Source organism: Dermochelys coriacea, chromosome 2, assembly GCF_009764565.3.
Source record: "Dermochelys coriacea isolate rDerCor1 chromosome 2, rDerCor1.pri.v4, whole genome shotgun sequence".
Classification (NCBI taxonomy): Eukaryota; Metazoa; Chordata; order Testudines; family Dermochelyidae; genus Dermochelys; species Dermochelys coriacea.
Genome location: NC_050069.1, coordinates 90,742,639 through 90,764,459, shown reverse-complemented (window position 1 = coordinate 90,764,459; position 21,821 = coordinate 90,742,639). Strand labels below are relative to the sequence as shown.

General features: G+C 43.2%; 1 protein-coding gene across 5 annotated transcripts in view; it reads left to right on the top strand.

Moving 5' to 3' along the window:
- The window catches only part of PPP4R1 (protein phosphatase 4 regulatory subunit 1), a 62,684-nt gene that overhangs the window by 6,181 nt on the left and 34,682 nt on the right, over positions 1-21,821 (top strand). For 4 of the 5 annotated variants that reach the window (XM_043508108.1, XM_043508106.1, XM_043508105.1 and 1 more), the window contains exons 3-4: positions 5,126-5,232; positions 16,044-16,186. In XM_043508108.1, coding sequence (XP_043364043.1) covers positions 5,126-5,232; positions 16,044-16,186 — 250 coding nt within the window. Of the gene's footprint in view, positions 1-5,125; positions 5,233-16,043; positions 16,187-21,821 lie in introns of those variants that run through there. The other variant, XM_038389925.2, reaches the window with a different exon arrangement.

The following is a 21,821-nucleotide window of genomic DNA, read 5'->3' as shown; positions in this document are numbered from 1 at the left end:
CTTGAACAGACCTGCAATAGCCAACAATGGGTGGTTGCTGTGGAAATCCATCACCGAGCTGCTATTTGGTCAATTTGAGATTTCTACAGTTGATCTTTTCGCCCCCAAGAACAGTGCCAAATACCCAAACTTTTTGCTCCAGAGGAATAAAATGCCCAGTTTCGTTGCCAGACTGCTTCCTGCAACAATAGACTCAAGTCCTGAATCTGCTTCTGCCAATTTTCCCCCTGATCCCCAGGTTGATAGCCAAGGCCAGAAGGGGCAAGGCCACATTGATCCTCAGAACTTTTTACTGGATGAAGCAGTTTTGGCTTTCAGACCTATTGCAGGTGTCCATTTGGCACTCTATCCATCTCCTAGGCTGCCCAGACATAATATCACAGAATAGTGGTCAGATTCTGCACCCAGACCTACTGTCATTGCACTTGATGACTTGAATATTGGCTGTTGAAGCACTACTGACAAAGACTGCTTCCAGCAATTCAGGAAATTCTCATACAGAGCAGAAAGTCATATATAGGAAAGAGGTGCTCTTTTTGAAATGGAAGAAGTTCTCCATTTGGACAGTCCAGTGCAGTCTGGACCTGGTAGAAGCCACGATACCTAAGATTGTCAACTACATGCCACACTTAAAGCATGCTGGCCTGCTCTCATGGTTCACCTCGCAAGAATATCAGCACATCACTCTGTGGTTCAGTCATGCTCCATTGTTCCCCCAACTGTATCCAAGTTCTCAAAAATCTTCTGCATGCTTAACCACTGGTTAGAGATCCGACTTTGGACCTGCCTATGTGTTCTTTCACAGGGACAAAATTGTGCTATATCTGCATCCCAGGTTCATTCCTAAATTGGTCTCAGAATTCCACCTAAACTATTCAATCAATCTGCCCAAAATCTGACTTGACACAGGATAAAAGAAGCTAAGTACTATGAACATTTCCAGAGGCATACTCTATTATATTGACAGGGCCAAGCCTTTTAAGCCTGTCCCCTTGCCTCTTTCTGGTTACGTCCATCCCTTTTGAAGAACCAGGCCATCTCATCACAGAGAATCTGTATGGATCATGCACTGTATTTCCATCTCTTTTTTTTTTTTTTTTAAATCAGATTTTTGGCCACCCTCTCCTCCAAATGTCAAGGCTCACTCCACCATGGCACAGGCATTGTCTTCTGCCTGCTTCAGGAATATGTTGAGATCTGCAAGGTAGCAACATTGGGCAACTCCCTGACCTTGACTTAGCAACTAGGTCAGATGCTGAGTTTGGGAGAGCAGCACTTCGATCACTATTTGAGTAATATAGCTGAAATTCCTTGTTCGCACCACCCAGTGAGGCCACTGCTTTCCAATCAACAGTTACACATAATTGAAGAAGAAATCACAGTCACTGTAGTTAAGTAACTGTTCTTCCATCCCACTCCCAAGGTGTAGTCAGTGTGGTTCTCGTGACACATCCTCAATACTCACTTTAGGGAGTCCTAAGCAACTACGGGTTTTGAATTGAGGGAGGGTCTTGGCTGTCCTTCCCTTTATGCCATTGTGTGGGACCACAGGGAGGCATAGCGTGCATTCATGGAGTCAAAGGACCCAGCTATTTAGAAGATATTAATCTTTTGTGCATGAGGTGCATGTCCATTCTACAGTAGGATCCACACTGAGTACAATATGTTGAAGAACCATGCACTGTAGGGTAAATTAATCATTCTTTCCCTATGATTCTCTGTCTAGGGTTCCAGTGGTCAATGAAACCTTGGGGAAAGGATGTTATACCAATAAAATAAAAACCAGCAGGATCTTATTAAAGGGGAAAAAGCAAAATACCACATTTATTGTGAATACAGAAAGAATCATAGTTAGCAGTTATAGCTATAACATTCCATTCAATCTCATATTTATTCACACACACACACACACGTTCGGCAAGGTTATCATCATAGTTACCAGCCTTAGAGTTGCTCATGCCAAGCCACTGGTTAGGTGGCCTGGACGTGAGGAGGGAGCAGGGCCTTGTCAGATGTACATCTGATGCTCCTGGAAGTTGGTTTGCAGAATCAGACCCCAAAGTTCTCACTTTCTAGAGTCCATTTTTATAGGAATTTCTTCCTATGCCAGTCTATGGGAATTGCTTCATCATGCTGTTGCTGAATCAATAAGCAGATGGCACATTCCTGACAGCTCCGTGCTGCCAGATGTTACCTTGTTCTTTGGTTCTCCCATTCTTGACGTTGTTGGGTGGATTCCAGTCTTCCCTCCGGGGATCCTCTGGTTTATTTCCATTTGACGTCGTCTTCAGCCGATGGACACTGGATTCTTAGGCTGGCACCTCCCTGATCATTCAGTTGTTATCCACACCAAGCATCCATCCACATACATCCTCTATCTCTATTTTAATCACAATTGTTGTTAAAGCGAGATGAATACAACAAAAGGGTGGGGAGTCTCTGGGTGCTGTTTCTGTTGTTACAGAGTATTGCTTTGAGTCTCTCTCTGTGTGAGTAGTTGTTGTTGTTGTTGTAACAAAGAATTGCTTTGAGAACAGACTCTGTCTTAGAATACGAGGTGCAGATGGATGCCCTAATAGTCGGAGCCTGGGCGCTTGGGACCCCTGCAACGAGCGTGTGCTGTGGGCCTGCAGGATCAGTCGACGGTATGCATGGCTCATGCGGTGCCTCATGGTCCCGGACACAGTCGATGGTCCAGGGACATCTACATCGAACACATCACCGGCCATTGACAATACCAGGAGGTGTGAGCCGGTATGACATCTTGCATCAACAATGGGAAAGGGACTGAGAGACTTTTTTTCCATTGGACCATATGAACTGGAACCATAAACTCACTGAACATTAAATCCCACCAAATGAGGGTAGATCCAGCCTCATCATCGTATCCGCACATTATACTCCACAACGAACATAGTCATTATATGGACAACATAACCCCATCTCTCAATGTCTGTAGTTTGACCTGTTTAAACTTTTACCCCCAGTCGGGGAGATTGCAGATTATGTATTCCTTATGCCACCTGCTCCTAAACTGAATTTCGCACCCCTTGATAATCTCTACCTTATTCCCTGATAACCAGAAACTTCTAGGCCTAAACTCTGTACTGTTTTCTTTTTACTTCAACATTATCTTAATAAAATGTACTAACACAATTAGCAGCTTGCAAGTTTCACACAGAGAGGAAGAGAAACAGTACCAAAGACCAAGAGACCTCTTAACCAGTAATACCCTGGAATTCAAACAATGGGGAATCAAACTCATTTGTGACTTTAATACAGAACTTCTTTAATATGATCCAACAAGGATACAGAGTGGCAGTGGTAGGGCTGGGAGATGGCAGGTGAAGCCTGTTGCTTGCCTGCTAGTTAAAGGAAGGGAGGTCATTTATATCCCTCACAGAGTTTCTTACGCACAAGCTGAGTTTTTAGGGTAAATTTACCCTTTTATGAGCACTACATGGATACTTCTGGTCATTTGAGTATAAAAAATGTGGACAAAGCATGAATCCTGATCAAGCTGGAACTTTTTTGTTCCATTATAGTCAATGAGCATATTTTTATTAGCTGTTTCTCTATTTAGAGATGTATAACACTTTTTTTTCCAGGTTGAAACTTGGCATGGGTGATCTCATTTCAAGAGCAGACTTGGAAAAAGTGAAGCGTTTCTATAGTTTGTTATATTTTTAAAGAAAATATACAAGAAAAGTTTCTTAAAATTTTTTTTCATTTAAAACAGTTTTGCAGATCGTTTAGTGTGTAATATCGTGGAAAAGTTTACCCTTTTTAATTCTAGAAAGTTTTAAATGGTTGTTAATGTTGAGGTTTTACATTCATGGAAATGGTCTGTATTTTCCTGGCTCCAGTTAAATGAATTGCAAAGTTCCTAAGGCCCTGTGTATGTGAGAAATACAACCAGTGTGTGACACTCTTATGTGATGTAGTTTTAATTATGTGGTTGGTTTGTCTATACAGCTGAATTTTTTTCCTGGCCCTCCCATTTGTCAGCAAACTTCTGTCCACAACTACATCACTATGTTTGTACCAGTCCATTCTCGGAATATCTAGGTGGTTATCCCTTACTGTGTCAGGAATGGGATAGGTTGCTTGAAGGACATGCACAAAGAGCCAGCAGCCTGTGGGGGCAATGCACTCTTGTCTGGGATTCCTTATTATATAGAGAGATAGAGGACCATCCAAACTTGTGATAGTTGTGTATATCCCATCTATACTGCCAAAAAGTGCAAAACTGGTTTCAGAAAGAAAATCATATGCCAGTGTAGGCTGCTTACAAGGAGGAAAGTTGGTAGCGGCTACGATTACTAACCAGTCTTTAACCATGTTGTCTGAACACGTGCCGTTTAGAGCCATCCATGTCACTAACAAATTACAATTTTAGTTAAAACTTGGATCTTGTCCTTTAAATTTCTAGTCTAGTCTGTAGTGTCAATATTGAGATGTTTTGGGTTCATTATAAAAATGTTATGAGTTATAAGTAGATAAGGTGGATCTGATTTACATGAATGCTTCATATCTCTTATTCAAGCATAAACAGAGCTGTACATGTGTTCCGTTTATTTTCATAGTACATGTATATACTTTGTGTATGCTTTGCACAAAATGCAGCATTGGTTATCTTTAATTTTGGCTATAGTTAGTCTTTACTGAGTTCTCATACTTTCATTAGCGGAAATAAAACCTGTAGTTGTATCAAAAACTGTTTAAAAGCAAGGGTCTCACCTCACCTTGCCTCAGTCAAGTAGGGGAATTCAGAGTTGAGGAGGAAAATCTGACTTTCAACCCCCAACCCCTCCCCGGAGGATGGGGAATAATCCCAGGTTGTTGACATCCCCTCTGATTTCCCTTGTCCTTGTAAATTGAAGGACGTTAACATTAATTCAACTTTTTATATTTAATGTTAATAGTTCAGATATTTATCATAGCTCTAAAAATCCTTAGGGTATTTTTAAGATTATTTTAACTGAAGTTATTAATTTAAAACTATTTAGATCCATTTTTATCATCTGGTTAGAAAACTTGTTCACCCCCAAGAAATATTGAGTAATCAAAAACGTTATGTTACTGCTTCCAAAAATTGTATGATATTTCTTCTCTTATGAACTAGGCAAATGGTGGCTCGAAGTTTGCTGGACACTTTGAAGGAAGTCAGCGATGATGAGAGAGATTGTATTGCTGTGCTGGAGAGAATCAGCAGATTAGCTGATGATTCAGGTATGTAGTATGAAAGATCATAATGGGCTAATGGGGGAAGATCAAAGCTTTTAACATTAGATCAGTGTGTTTTCTCTCCCTTTCCATATTTAAAATAGGTCTTCAGAATTTCATAATATATTTTGTGATTTTTTTTTTTTATTGTTTGTTTTTTTTTCCTCAGGAGTCTTTCTTCCCCTCCCCTGCTGTTTTTTTCAATAGCGCTTTACCAAAACAGTTGTTAATACGTAACTCATCTATAGTGCTTTTCGTTAGTAGATCTCAACAAAAGTTTATATTATGTAATCAGGTATCCCAAATTTACATGGTACTTTGCAGTTTGTAGATGAAGATACATTCTCTGCCCTAAAGAGTTGTCAATTGAAGGGAGCCTAATCCTGTAAACCTTCTGTGCAAAACTCCCATAGGCTTTAATAGGAGTTTCACAGGCAGAGGACTTGCAGGTTCAGGCCCTGTGTTGGTCAAATCAATCACATTATACCACAAACTGCTGAGGTAAAGGAGGACATGAGAATTGATGAGGTGGAAGGAAGGATTTTTTTTCTTGTAGTAGTAGTAGTAAGGGCTTTAGAAGGAATTTGAAGGTGGGGAGAGGGCTTTGCTGATGGAACATATTGAAACTTTTGGATGTTTGAGATGCGAAGTCAAGAATAGAAGGAAGAAAATGAAATAGTGAGGCAAAAGGAGTGGGAAGAGTGTAGGGAGTGGGGTTGAATAAAGAGAAATGCGAACAGGGAAGTAGGTGCAGTAAAATATATGTGGGGCTTTCTCAGTGAGCATGTGTAGATTTAAATTTGATGTGGTAAGAAACGGAAAGTTACAGAGATATTGACATCTGCAGAGATGATGCTGCGGTTGAATTAACGAGAGGAGGAGGATTTCTGCAGCATTATTTATACTTTACAGCAAGAATGCTGTGGAAGTTTGAGAAACCTGTGTAGATCTAACATGAGGAGAAAATTGCTTTTGGTCTTCACCTCCCTTACTCCTTTTCTTTCTTCCAGAATCACAGAAGAAAGGCAAATGGTTCTACCAAGGGCTACCATGTTAAATTTAGAATGCATGTTTTTGATATTTAGAGGAGCAAATAGCCATTCTGAGTAAAAATAAGATGATCGTATTATTTTAAAATATAATATACAAAATAGTGGTAAACCATTGTTTCTAGGACACTTTCCGATTTGGTTTTGCTTTTGAAATCTATGTATCTATAGGTGCAATTTGCCTATTTTTGTTTTTCCAACTGTGCTGAGCACTAGCATCTCTCAAGCCCTCAGGTTAATTTGGGGTTCTTAGCACATCTGAAAATAGGACAGATGTGTCTGGGGTAAATAGCTTCATGAAGAGCTGTGTACGTTTTGGTGCAGTAATATCAGCAGTCTTTATTGCTATCGTGATGAGCAAGTTTTCAGCCTAAAGCTTTCATGCATAACTGTCAATTTGACATATCCGTTTGTAGAAGAAAGACTGAGTACTGAGACCTGAGCTCAAATCTGCTTTGTTTCCTTTATCAATAGTAGTGTATTTTTGGTCTGGACTGGTATTTCGCTAATTAGCAAAAGCAGCATTTCAAGCTTTTTGTGCACTGTAAAATTTCAGTTTCCAGTGCTACTGGTTTTGTCATACTGTAGGCCTGATTCTGCAGCTGCTCCGTGAATAATACTGCCATTAACTTCATTGTGAGTTTCATGCATGGTACAGGTGTACTATCAGGCTGTAACCTGTTTCTTTAAGACAGTCAATTTGAACATTCATTGTGCATCTTAAAACAAATGAAAAACTTCTGTTACAAACAGAAATAGATCTGTCTTGTTGAAGCTGGTAAAAGAGAGTATGAATACTTGTATCTTTTCAATCTACACTGTAGCATTAAATAACATTACTAATTTTGTATGGTAAGAAGTACTATTTTTGTGACAGTTAATTTTTTTAAACTTGCCTTGTAAAACTTATAAACAATTGAAAATTTTAAATTATTTGTGCTTTGGACTTGTTTACTTTAACTCAAATCTTTTATCTGGAGGTACTCTGGCTTCATTGTTAGAATTATACTAGAACCAATCCCAAGTATCAAGAAAAGCCCATTAGCATGTGAACTGCTGTGAGATCAGACTAAACTAATGTAGACAACTTCTCATTTTTTGACAGCTGATTTCCATCACTGTTACACTTGAACCATGATGATTGGTTTTCTTCTGATTTTTACCATCTGTCAGCTGGCTCAAATGAGAAACTGAGGCAGTTCTTTTTATTGTGTGTATATTGTATAATTAAGTTTGAAGGCTATTCAAAAGGCTATCACGGAGGATTTCTGTGACTTTTGGTGACCTCTGTGACTTCTGTAGCAGCCAGCGTGGCTAGTTTCAGGGCTGCCCGAGCAGATCAGACAGCCCCTGGGCCAACCACACCGGCCACTGCTGGGGCAGTCTTGGGCCACTGTGCCCCTTGTGGCGGAGGCAGTGAGCTGAGGCCCCCAGCCTTCTCTCCTCTTAGGAGCTGCAGGGACATGCTGTCCGCTTTTGGGGAGATGCGCAGAGTCAAGTAGGGAGCCTGCAAACCCTTTTCCCCCAAGGATCAGTGGGGGTCCCGGGCCGCGCACTGTCACCTGCCTCCCCACCAGCAGGGGTCCTGGGCCAACCCACCACTTCCTTCCCCCTCTGCATCACCTGCAGCACCCCGGACCGTTCTCCTGAGAGCACTTGCGGTCCCCCAGCCCAAGCTTTAATTAGGGGTAAATAGGACAAGTCATGGACAAGTCACGGGCTGTGAATTTTTGTTTACTGCCCGTGACCAGTCCATAACTGTTACTAAAAATATCCGTGACTAAAACGTAGCCTTAGCTATTGGTAATCAAAATATAGGTATTACAGCTGGAGTGCTAGAAACATCTATACCAGGGGTTCTCAAACTGGGGGTTGGGACACATCAAGGGGTCGCAAGGGTATTACTTGGGGGGGGGGGTCGCGAGCTGTCAGTCTTCACCACAAACTCCACTTTGCCTCCAGCATTTATAATGATGTTAAATATATAAAACGCTGTTTTTAATTTATAAGGGGGGGTCGTACTCAGAGGCTTCCTGTGAGAAAGGGGTCACCAGTACAAAAGTTTGAGAACTATTGACCTATACTAAGGTTGTCTAATAACTTCCATTACAAACCCGTATCTTTAGATACTCCTACTGTTAAGTCCATTATTGGGCTGAAATTTTCCAGTCATGGTCTCTAGCCTTTTTTTAAGTTTGAACCAAAATGGTTCAGCTGTGTGCCTGCATTTGAGTACAAGAATAATGAGTAAAAATATGATTTTTATTATAAAAATTCTTATTCTAAGAACACAGAAATTGCTATACAAGATCAGACCAGTGATCTGTCTTGTCCAATATCCCGTCTCCAACGGTGGCTAGTAACAGCTACTTTAGAGGAGAAAACCGGGTAGTAGGCTGATGTGTATTAATCTGCCCCAAGGAAAGTTTCCTCCTAACCCCCAGTAGTTTAGAATTTGGTGTCCGTCCCAGAATTTGAGGGTTTCTATTCCTTTCAAAGTTTTTGTTGTTGTTTTAATATTTACTACCATAATTGTGGGGAGGGTGTGTGTTCCAGGCAGAAGGTATTGTTTGTTTTTTGTATCCTGCTAAGCTCTTGACCTCACTGACAATTTGTGGTAAAGAGTTCCACAGACTAATTATACTTTGCGTGGTAAACGTATTTCCTCTTTCGAATTTGCTGCTTTTCAGTTTTTGTCCCCCTAGTTCTTAAATAAAAAGCGCGAATAGCGGTTAATGTGAAAACAAATCTGCCTTGTGTATACGTATGCACTTGTGTGAAGCCCATCACCATAGCATCTGAATGCTTTACAATCATTAATTGATTTATCCTCCCAACATTCTTGTGAAGTATAATGTATTCACCCTTGTGAAAGTTAGTATTGCAGTGAAGCCACTGGACTGGGATTCAGGGGTAACATCCCAGCTTTGCCACCGTCTCCTTTGTGGACATGGACAAGTCACTTGTGCCTCCTTTTGCCATTTTGTAAAATGGGAATAATTGTACTTCTCCACCTCATCAATAATCACGATACTCTCCCTACCTCGGTTATTTTTGTAACATCTTATGTTTTGTTTATCAAACATGGAGCCTGATGCTGCAGGTCCAGTGTCCATGGAGTGCCATTAACTCCCTTTTGAAGTTAATGTTTCAATTCCCATTGAAGTTGTTGTGAATTTTGCAGAGTGCCTGTAGCACTGGGCCCCCTTCAGTTGTAACATCTATAAGACAGGGACTGTATCTTCATCTATTTTTGGAAAGTACCATGTATATTTAGGGTACTATAAAAACTACTAATGTAATAAACCTTTTTAAAGGGCTATGGGGGGAAATGCAGGTTGGAGATGAAAGTCTCCTGCTGGAAAAATATTATATATTTCACCAAACACGGAGATTGCTAGAATACTGTCACCAGAATGACAAGCTAGTTAGTTTTCTAGATACATCTGTCTCAAATACAACTTACTTGATAAACTTAACGTGTTCCAAAAACTTATCATGAGACTAATTTTGAGGCTGTAATCAAGCCTAGCATTCTTTTAACCATAATTAATCAGTAACATATATAGTAAGCCGAATGTAAATAACTTGTCTGCCATCATTCCAGATTCGTGCATACTGTGCATATTATTGCTATGCTCAGAAATGACTTCCAGAATTTTTTCTTCAGCAGATTTATGGGATGACGCTAAATCTTTCTGAAAACATATATGGATGTCAAAAGTAATGTTGAAAAGCCCACTTTAAGTAACAGTTGAGATACTGGCTCATAGCCTGCTGACAGCTTTACTAATGTTTCTTTTAGTCTGCAGCTCACATTGTCCTTAAGATTTTGGAATAACTGAAGTGCTTATGTGTCCCCATCCCAGCTGCCAGCAGTTCCACACCCTTCCACTCCATCTTCAACTTGTCAGAAAGACCTCTTCGTCCCCTAATTGCTTCAGCATCTCCTTCCCCTGCCAAAAGTCCCTCTCACTTGGCAGTTACTAGCAAACATTCTCTCCTTGAATGGGTAATCCCTAGTTTGGTCCACTCCTGGCTGGTTAGCAAGGCATATGAAAAGAGCAAAGCATCACAGCTGGCAGCCTGAAGGGTGACCATTGAGAGCACAGGAAGGGCAGGCTCCTTGACCTCAGTTCTGGTGGCTGGCTCCATTCTGGCTCAGAGTAGCTATTAAGGGGAAAGTGTGACTACTCCCCTGTAGTCCTGGCAGGAGTATGGTCAGTTGCTCTGTGGGGATTGTGCAAGCACGGTCTGATCAGCAGTAGGTTGGAACATGTTCAGTCACAGTCTGGTTAGTGCTCGGAGCTCTGAGAGGCACTAAACATGCTTAGTGAACATGTAATCTTTGATTTTTAGCAGCTAAAAATCTCAGATGTCTGTACTGAGCATGTGCAAACTGAGATTTCTCAAAGGCTCATAATTTAGCATGGATTTTCACAGGGATGGCAAAAGGCACACCACTAATACAAAGGCCCCTTCCCTGCCAAATGTGAAGTGCCTGCCCCGAAGCATGGGGAAGCAAGAGCTTTTCAAAGAAGAGGGGCCAGAATTTTTAACATGAGTACTAACTACGTATTTTCTCCAAACTTCTTTCTTGGAAACAGCTGAACAGTTTTGGCTAAAATTTTCCAAAAATATTCACCCTGAGGAAACAGAGTCTGGTGGCACCTTAAAGACTAACAGGTTTATTTGGGCATAAGCTTTTGTGGGTAAAAAACCCACTTCTTCAGATGCACTCTGAGGCAGACACTCAGTGTATAATTTCATCCCAAAGAGTTCAAGTTTGGCAAAGTTTTATAAGCAATTGAAAAACAGGGTCTCATTATTGAGAAGTATCAGGCAACATCAATAGTAGCTGGTGCTATCAGCTGTGACTATAATGCTACTCTGTAAACTTTACAATTTGCATATACTGAATTTTTTTAATTATAAATTTTAAGTTATTTAAACATTTTGTTGTGCTTGTATAATGTATTGAAATGGATAGTCTCTTTGGCCGCTCAGTTTCTCTTCCTCCTTCTTAATGGCTGCTTGGCTCACTGACATTGTTTGTACTGCCAAAAATGTGCACTCAATCAGTAAACTGAAGTCTAAGCTTTTTTTTTTTTTAATCTGTTAATGTTCACTAAGTCAGTTCTGATGAATGACAGGTTTCAGAGTAGCAGCCGTGTTGGTCTGTATTCGCAAAAAGAAAAGGAGTACTTGTGGCACCTTAGAGACTAACAAATTTATTAGAGCATAAGCATTCGTAAGCCAAAGCTCACTTCATCAGATGCATTCGAACATGAAACAATGGGTTTTATCATATACACTGTAAGGTTCTTGTTAACTGCTGGAAATAGCCTATCTTGCTTGTCACCATGAAAGGTTTTCCTCCTTCCCCCCCCCCCCCCCCCCGCTGCTGGTGGTGGCTCATCTTAAGTGATCACTCTCCTTACAGTGTGTATGATAAAATCCATTGTTTCATGTTCTCTGTGTGTGTATATAAATCTCCCCTCTGTATTTTCTACCAAATACATCCGATGAAGTGAGCTGTAGCTCACGAAAGCTTATGCTCAAATAAATGTGTTAGTCTCTAAGGTGCCACAAGTACTCCTTTTCTTTTTGCAAATACAGACTAAAAGGGCTGCTACTCTGAAAACTGTAAGGAGAGTGATCACTTAAGATGAGCTATTACCGGCGGGGGGGTGGGGGGGAAGAGGAGGAGGAAAACCTTTTATGGTGATGATCAAGGTGGGCCATTTCCAGCAGTTAACAAGAATGTCTGAGGAACCAGTGGGGGGTGGGGTGGGGGGAGAAATAACATGGGGAAATAGTTTTACTTTGTGTAATGACTCATCCACTCCCAGTCTGATGAAAGTTCAGATTTAATACCTCAAAAAGATTTTTAGGGTCTTATTTTTAGGCATTTGTTTGGTTGTATGGTTTTTTTGATTTGTACATGTGTCCAGAGAATCTTCTTTTTAAAGACATTTTGTTTCTCTTATACAAGTGCTTAGTAATGTCATATGAAGAGAAACTAAGCAGCCCAAAACTGTTCATTTGCACTTGTCTTCTTCACTGTCCAATAGTCAGAACAGCCAACCAACTTGATTATTTTGGGACTTTCTTAAGTCCAAAAAATGAATTCTTAGGAAGAATGCACAAAAGTATTTTCTAACTTCTAAATATGTGTAGTACAAAGAAATGTAGTGCTAGGCAGAAATTTTATTATTTTACCACTCAGAACCTTTGCTTCTAATCTACACTATGCAGCATTAGATTTGCTCTATCCACCACTGGATATAGTAGTGCAAATAGCAAATTTTGTCTTGCTCACTCAGGTTTCATTGCAGCATGCAATTAGTCAGTATTAAATATAAATAATATCCTCCCTCTTAGAGTAAGGACTGCTTTTTACAACCACTCTATTTTGATGATTGCTATATGTTATATAATAAGATTTACAGTGAATATGTTCAACAAAATGAGAAAAGTTAGTGCCATATAGGCTTTACCTGAATGGTTCATGTGTGAATTTCTAATAAGGAACAAATGGTAGACTATACACCTATGAAAGAATATTACACAAAGATTTTTAATCAAAATTACTATAATTTGAAGGTATTGTCCTTTCATTATGTGTGATTTTAACAAATCTATTCTCTAACAGCAGCTACAGGGATTGAAAAATTCTGGAGAGGCAGATTTACCCAGTGGTTAAGTCTGAAATAGGTTGTTTTCTAGGCAAATGGAGTATTGGGATTCAGTAATGTCCTACTGTCTATTAAAATCGAGGATATACAAAATACCCAATTTGAATTTGATCTATATATCTTCGGAGAGATGTGAATCCAGTATATGAAGATATTCAGATCAACTCAAGAAGTGTCCCACTTCCTCCACAAAAATGATGTAAATATACTGTAAATGAAAAATAGAATGAATAGCTATTAAACACTAAAAGAATTTTAGAAAAAATGTTAGTAATTGTTGCAAAAATTAAAATTCCAAAAGGAGCTGCTGTGATCATGTGATCACTACTAGATGCTCTGTTGAGCAGGGTCTTATCAGAGATATCTTAAATTCACAGCCAATCAGGTTTTCTTTTCTCTTCCAAATAACTTGAGTGAGTCATCTTGGTGGCGGTGTGTCGCCGTATGAGTTTTGTCCTCTTCCCCCAAAACAAGTCCTCCCTGTCCCACCAGTATCATGGAATTGAAGGGGTTCATGCGCCAATATTTTGAGATTACTAATCAAATGAATGTGTGAAGCAAGAGTGACAGTGTAAATGTGAAGCTTTTACAGTACTCTCGTTTTTGCCCTGATGTGGAGAGGAGTCACCTTTCCATAAGATCTGTTCTGTCACTTGCTTTGAGGAGGTGAAATATCTCTTTCCCATTCCAGCTCACACACTGTATTTGAAAAAGCCTCTTACTAATGGAGAAGGAAGGACTATATATTTTCCCTTCCCATTCCTCAGCTCCCACCATCAAACCTCACTACAACCTAGCTGTCTTGAGCAGAGGTGCCTTCTTCAAAGGAAAGAAGGTTATGAGCAGAGGTGCCTTCTTTAAAGGAAAGAAGTGACTGGTAATTCCATAAAACTTCAAAGGTGGAACTTGAATAGCTGCCATCTTTGGATTTGTGATATAACAGAAAAAACATCATCCACTATAATGTGCTTATAAAGCGCACACGCACAGAGACAGTGCAGTAACTCCTTGCTTAACGTTATGTTCCTGAAAAATGCTACTTTAAGTGAAACTATGTTAAGCAAATCCAATTTCCCCATAAGAATTAATGTAAATAGGGGGGTTAGGGACCTTTTTTCCAGGGACCTTTTTTCGCCAGACAAAAGACTATATTTTATAAATACACACACACACACACACACACACACACACACACACAGTATAAGTTTAAAACAAACATTTTAATACTGTACACAGCAGTGATGATTGTGAAACTTGCTTGAGGTGGTGAAGTCAGAGTGTGGAAGAGAGTGGGATATTTCCCAGGGAATGCTTTACTGCTAAATGATGAACTAGCATTCGGCTGAGCACTCAAGGGTTAACACGTTGTTAATTTAGCCTCACTCTATAAGCAGCGCGAATGGAGGGAGGGGAGACAGCATGGCAGAGAGAGACAGAGACACACACTGTGTGTGTGTGTGTGTGTGTGTGTGTGTGTGTGTGTGTGTGTGAGAGAGAGAGAGATGCGCATTACCCCTTTAAATACACTGATCCCACTCTTAAGTACATTGCATTTGTAAGTAGATCAGCAAGTTGAGACAGCAACTGCTGCCAGGAATCTCCCTCTGTCCTGAGCTCTGTTGTGTCCCCCGCCATGCTCTGTGGAGATGGGGTAAAGGAGCAGGGGGAAGGGGGACACCCTGACATTAGCAACCCTCTTCTCTGCCCCGTCCTTGCACAGCAAGCAGGAGGTTCCTGGGAACAGCTCCAAGGCAGAGATCAGGAGCAGCACATGGCAGTGGAGGGAGGGGCAGCTCAACGCCCAGCAACTGATGGCTTGCTGGGCTGGGTGTGCTGCTGCTGTACAGGGAACTTAGGGGACCAGGGAGCTGATGGGGGGCTGCCGGTCCACCCTGGTTCCAAGCCCCCACCAGCTAGCTCCAATGGGCTGCTCTTTCTGCAAGCAGTGGACAAAGCAGGCGGCTGCCAAACAGCATTCTAAGGAAGCACTGTGCAACTCTAAATAATCATGTTCACTAATTGATCAACAACGTAACAATGTTAACCGGGATGACTTTAAGTGAGGAGTTACTGTACATCAGAGTGTCACATTACCAAAAAAGTGAGAAGCCGGGTACCAAGAAATCCGGGTCCCTTCACATCTTTGCTTGTTGATGGCTTACTCTGCTGTGCTTTGGCATCTATTTTATATTGCTAACAGTACATGTTGGGATCAGAACTGTTGTTAGCTGGCATGCAATTTTGATGCCACCGTGTACCTGAGAATCATAACTGCTATCTGATGACTTGAGGAAGTTCTTATTAGGCATCCATTGGAGTGAAAATGTGGAATTTCTACATTCCTAGTTTTAAATGTATCTTTGCATATTTACTTCTATGGTCTGTGTGCATATTCTGAATGATAGAAATGCTGCTAATCTACTTTTCTCACAGTTCTATTTTTTTTTCTTGGAGTAAACAGGAAAATATAAGCTCTAAAGGGGTGAGTGTGCAGGTGGGATTTATTTGGAAACTCTAATGCAATTTCAGTTTTTTTTCAACAATTAGGTATTTGCCCCAGTTATACTGTATCTTGTCACTCTTCTCCCACTCATTCACAGTATGGTCCCTTAGGATCTTGTCAACTGGCTTCTCACTCACACATGGAATCCTCTGGTCTGGATTTTATTGTTTGGTTAACCGCACCCACAAAGGCTGTAGAAGCTGCTGAAATTTTGTTTGGTGCCCAAACTGTTCTCCCTATTTTGAGTCCTGGAACTGCATCGTGGCCTGATCTGTTTGTTTCTATGCCATAGCAAACAGCTTCTTCTGCACTTGGGAGCTTCCTTCTTCTCTTTTTCTCTTGCCACCTTGCTGTAAAAATCTGGGCCCAGACTGTCAGCAGGTTCAGTGATGCAACCAAAATCTGCACCATGGGTTGTAAAAGGGTAGTGGTCACCTCATCAAACTGTTTTTTTTTAGCATAAATACATTAGGATGTAATTCACCTGAACAGTATTGTAAAAAGAGTTTAATATTATTGCAAATACAATTCCTTTTTTATTTTATTTTATATTTGACATTCTTACAGAGCCAACTGTGCGAGCAGAACTGATGGAACAGGTCCCTCATATCGCTGTGTTTTGTCAAGAAAACAGGCCTTCAATACCATATGCTTTTTCCAAATACTTATTGCCTATTGTGGTGAGATACCTTGCAGACCAGAATAACCAGGTAAGAGTCATTTATAAACAGTGTTATGTTCTAAAATTGAATGGATAACACAATTTCTCAAATAGGATAATGCAAACATTTTACACTAAGTAAATAAGGTTTAGAGCAACAAGAAATAAATCGAAGTCTGAACTTATGCGAAAAATGAGTTTGATATTTTTATAATAGGATCTGAGCTGGTCTTAGGCATCTGCGGCTTCTCTTATGTAGTGCTAAAGCACCACTACCAAAATAAAACGCATCCTTTTATAGGCTTACATATTATAAATTTCTTGGAAGAAAGAGAACAAATTTTTAGTTCATAGAATTTAAGGTCAGAAAGGACCATTATGGTCATCTTTCATTTCCCACATAACAGACTGTAAAACCTCACCCAGTTATTTCTGTCTTAACCCCATAGCTTTCGTTTGAGTTTTAGCATAAGTTTTAGAAAGGTGTCTGGTCTATTTGTAAAGACTTCAAAGGATGAAGCATCCACCATGTTCTTAAATAAGTTCTTCCAGTGACTTATTAACCTCAGTGTTAAACATTTGGGCCTTTTTTCTAGTCTGAATTTATCTAGCTTCATATTCCCATCATTGAATTTCATTATGCCCTTTTCTATTAGATTAAAGAGCTGAATCTCTTCTCTATGTAGGCACTTGAACACTGTTATCAAACCAGCTCTTTACCTTCTTTCAAGAAGCTCAATTTAGTTTCTTGTAGTCTGTCACTGTAAGGCATGTTATCCAGACCTCAAATCATTCTTGTAGATCTTTTTAGAACCCTTTCCAATTTTTCAACATACTTTTTGATGTGTAAATACTAGAACTAGACATAGTATTCTGGTTATAGTCTCACTAATGCCATATAGCCATATACAGAGGTAACATCACATCCCTATTACTTGATATTAATCTTCAATTGCTTTCTCGTGTTCATTCCAATAGGTGTGTGCATGCGCTGCGTGCACAACTGTCTGAAAGTTTTCCCCCTAGTGGTACCCGTCAGGTCTGTTGTGGAGCCCCCTGGAGTGGCACCCTAATGGCGGTGTATATAGGATACTGCCGACACACCGCCTAAGTTCTTTCTTACCACCAGTGACAGTCGTTGGAGCTTCCTTCAGTCTCTTGCTTCACAAGTGCCTACCTAGTAGTTACAGTCTAGTTAGTTGTAAATAGTTCTTGAAAGTTGTAGTTTAGTAGTAGTTAGCCTCTTTTGGGAGGTTCCCCCCCACCTCCATAGCTTCCCTGACCAGGGTATACCTCGGTTTGAGGGGTTTAAGTCCTGCGGACACTGAAGAAAGCCTGTGCCCAAGGGCGATCCGCATGTGTTGTGCCTTAAATGTTGGGGTGAGGGCCATCGAACAGATAAGTGCTTCATTTGCAGGAGCATTAGATCTAGGATGAAGAGAGAGCGGGACTGTTGGCTCAAGCTCCTTTTAATGGAGGCTGCTCTTCACCCTGAGCTGGCACCAGAGTGACACTGGCAACATTGGTGCGGGATGCCTTGGCACCGAAAAAAGGCTACTCCAGGGAGCATCGACACCGCTCCCTGGCTAACAAAGCAGGTTCGAGCATGTGGCATCACTCTCAGTCCCTGCTGCCGCATAAGAAGAAAAAGGCGGACAGGGGTTGGTCCCCTGTCAGGAAACAGCACAAGGATCCCAGCAGAGTGTGTCCTATGTCAGGGCACCTACGGCCTGGCCCTCAGATCCCGGCACCTGCTAGAGGCTCCATCAAGTCTCGTGTTTGTGGACTCTCTGAGTCGGGAGGAATTGGAGGACGAGATTGATCTCCCCACCACACTGGATGCTTTTGAGACTACACGGGACCTTATTGCCATGACGACACAGTCCCTGGCCCTTCAGGCATGAGCACCAGTGCCAGTCCAGGCAGCGGAGCAAGGCCCAGCACCAGTGACGGCGCAGTTTGCTGCACTAACGGGGCAAGCCGAAGATGCTCCTTCGTTGCTCCCCATCACCGCGGTACCATTCCCAGGCACCATCGGGTTCCACCCCTCCATCATCTAGTTCAGGCATTTGTCAGACCCCGATAATGACTCGTCGATATCCCGACATAGTCAGTACTGGTCTCGGTCCCGGCACCACAGAATACGGGATGTGCTGCCACCCGTGGTCTCCTGGCCCCCACAGTGGCAGAGGCAGGTACAATAGCCCTTTTGGACTCCTTGGGCCTACCATCAGGCTCAATGGCAGGACTCCAGGGCCACGTGTCTGGTGTCTGTGCCCCGTGCTCCTTATTCAGCCACATTGGTACCATGCCATACTCCCACAGCACCTGAAGACACCCCACATGACGAGGACCCTGTGTCCTTGCAAGTGGGTGCAACTCTTGGGCCAGCACCCCATGTGATACCAGCGCCACAGTCTACCCCAAATAGGGCAGACATACCCGAGCCATCCTCCAGGGAGCCTGAGGGTCAGGAGGACCCGGTCCTCCGGGCCTCGTCATCCTCTTTGAGGGATGAGGCGGTGGCTGGCACCTCCACCACCACGCTCCCTGCGATGGACAATAGGGTGCACCAGGACCTTCTTAAGAGGGTGGCCCAAAACTTACACCTCCAGGCTGAGGAGATTCTAGAAGACTCAGACCCAATGGTGGACATTCTTGCCCCGGAGGGTCGTTCTAAGGTAGCCTTGCCCCTTATAAAGACCATACAAAACATCACAAAGGTGCTATGGAAGACCCCGGCTCCATGCCTCCCATGGGCAAAGGGGTGGAAAGGAGGTATTTTGTGCCGCAGAAGGAGTACGAACACCTTTTTACCCACTCTCAGTCTGGAACGTTAGTAGTAGATGCGGCAAACCACAAAGAGCAGCAAGGTCAACTGGGTACTGCCCCAAAGTCACGGGACGTTAAGAAGCTGACTCTTTCGGCCGTAAAGTTGATTCGACTGGGGTTCTCCAGCTTTGCGTCGCTAATCAGCAAGCAGTGCTCAGCCATTAAGCCTTCAATTCCTGAAGAGCGCTGGCGAAGTTCCAGCAATTGCTCCTGTCAGACTCATGCACGGAGTTCATAGCCCTTCTTGAGGACGGCAAGGTGGTGTCAAGGATCTCCCTGCAGGCTCCCCGAGATTCAGGTGACTCTGTGGCTCGGACCATGGCCATAGCAATCACCATGAGACGGAGCGCCTGGTTACAGGTTTCGGGCATACCCCGGAGGTTCAGAACACCATTCAGGACCTGCCCTTTGACCGTGTGGGCTTGTTTGCTGAGAACACGGACTCGCACTTGCACAGTCTGAAAGACTCGAGTGCAACATTCAAGTCCCTGGGGATCCACACCCCAGAGGAAACCCTTCACACCCTGGTCCCCCTCCCGCTTCTACTCTGGACCCCGGAGTCAGAACTCAGCCAGGAGAAGGGGCAGGAATAATAGGAGGCGCCAGTCACAGGCACCAAGGCCAGGGCTCGTCCAAACAGCCCCCGGGGCCGAAACCTAACTTTTGAAGGTGTGCCTGAGGATGGAGCACCAGGACTCAATCTGAATCCTTGCCCTCTCTTTGTGAACCAGCTATCCCACTTCTACCGTGCTTGGTCCTAGATCACAACAGATTGCTGGGTTCTGAGCATGGTAGGGGTGGGATATTCTATCCAGTTCTGTTCCCTCCCGCCTTCCCACCCACCTTCCCCGTCCTTCTTCAGGGATCCATCTCATGAGCAACTCCTTCTCCAGGAAATGCAACTGCTCCTCGCTCTGGGGGTGATAGAGGAGGTTCCTCAGGAGTTCAAGGCCAAGGGATTTTACTCCTGATATTCCGTTATCCCCAAAGCCATGGGTGGACTGCGACCTATTCTGGATCTGCGAGACCTCAATGCATTCATCAAGAAAGCCAGGTTTCGCATAGTCTCCCTAGCCTCTATCGTTCCTTCCCTGGATCTGGGGGACTGGTACGCCACCTTCAACATGCAGGACACTTACTTCCATATCTCCATTATCCCAACCCACAGACAGTTTCTTCACTTTGTGGCCAGCAGCTAGAACTACCAGCCCTGTTTGGGCTCTTGACTGCTCCAGGGTGTTCATGAAGTGCATGGCAGTCGTGGCAGCCTTCCTCCGCAAACGTCAGGTACAAGTATTCCTGTACCTGGATGACTGGCTTATGAAGGCCAATTTGCAAGCACAAGCGGAGGTGCATGTGGCCCTGGTCTGCACCATGTTCCTCAGGCTAGGCCTCATACTAAACATGCCCAAATCCACGCTGGTCCCTATACAGAGAATAGAGTTAGTAGGGGCTCTCTTGACCTCTGCGCAAGCCAGGGCATCCCTTCCGAGCCGTGCTTCCAAGCCTTCAGGGACATCATCGAGAACCTCCGCCAGTTGCCCACAACAATGGCTAGAAACTGTATGAAGCTGCTGGGGCATATGGTGGTGTGCACATATGTGGTCCAGCATGCCAGACCACATCTCGGATTCCTCCAGGCATGGTTGATCCAAGTGTACAGACCCAGCCGAGACCCACTGGACAGCATAGTTACCCTTCCCCCTCCCATTCTCGAATCTGTACGCTGGTGGTTACAGCCGCAAGTGGTCTGTGCGACAGTTCCCTGGGCCAAACCGCAACCTACCATGTTGCGGGTCATGGACGCCTTGGCTCTGGGGTGGGAGGTGTACGTAAGCAGTATCAGAACTTGGGGCCTATGGTCGTAGGCAGAACTATCACTGCACATCATGTTCGGGAGTTGAGGGCGGTCCGTCTGGCCTGCCAAGCCGTCCAGAACCATCTTTGAAGCAGATGTGTGTCAGTGCTCACAGACAACACCACGGCAATGTTTGTTTTATATAAATGAACAGGGTGGTGCTCACTCCTCTCCCCTGTGCCAGGAAGCCCTAGAGTTCTGAGAATTTTGCATTGCCAACTTGATACATATACAAGCATCTTACCTCCCAGGGGTGCAGAACGAGCTAACTGACTTACTCAGCCACTCGTTCCACAGTTATGAATGGTCCCTCAGGCTGGACATCACCCTTTCAATTTTTCAGAAGTAGGGCTTTCCCCACATGCTCCATGTCATGAACAGGTCTAACAGGAATTGCCAGCAATTCTGCTCCTTTCTGAACCACAGCCTGGGCTCCGTTGTGGACTCTTTTCTCCTTACGTGGATGAGTCACATGTTCTGTGTGTTCCCACCCTTCCCTCTCATACACAGAGTCCTCCTCAAGGTCCGCCAGGACAGGGCTTCGTTGATCCTCATAGCACTGGTGTGGCTCCACCAGCACTGGTTCACCATGCTGTTAAGACCATTGGTCGACAGACCACAGTAATCCTTCCCTTATGCCCAGACCTCATCACTCAGGGCCACAGCAAGCTCCAGCACCCCAACCTGGAGTCCCTCCACCTCACGGCATGAAAACTCCATGGTTAAACCTGATGGATCTCCAATGTTTTGGACTTAGTGAGACAAGTTTTCCTGGGAAGTAGGAAACCTTCCACCCAAGCAACATATCTGGCAAAGTGAAAGCGGTTTTCTATTTGGTCCCTACAGAAAGGTATCCCACTGCAGCAAGTGCCAGTTCCTCTTGTTTTGACTACTTACTGGATCTGAAGCAACAAGGGCTGGCAGTATCGTCTACAAAAGTGCACCTGGCTGCCATCTCGGACTTCCACCCAGGGGCAGCAGGTAGATCAGTCTT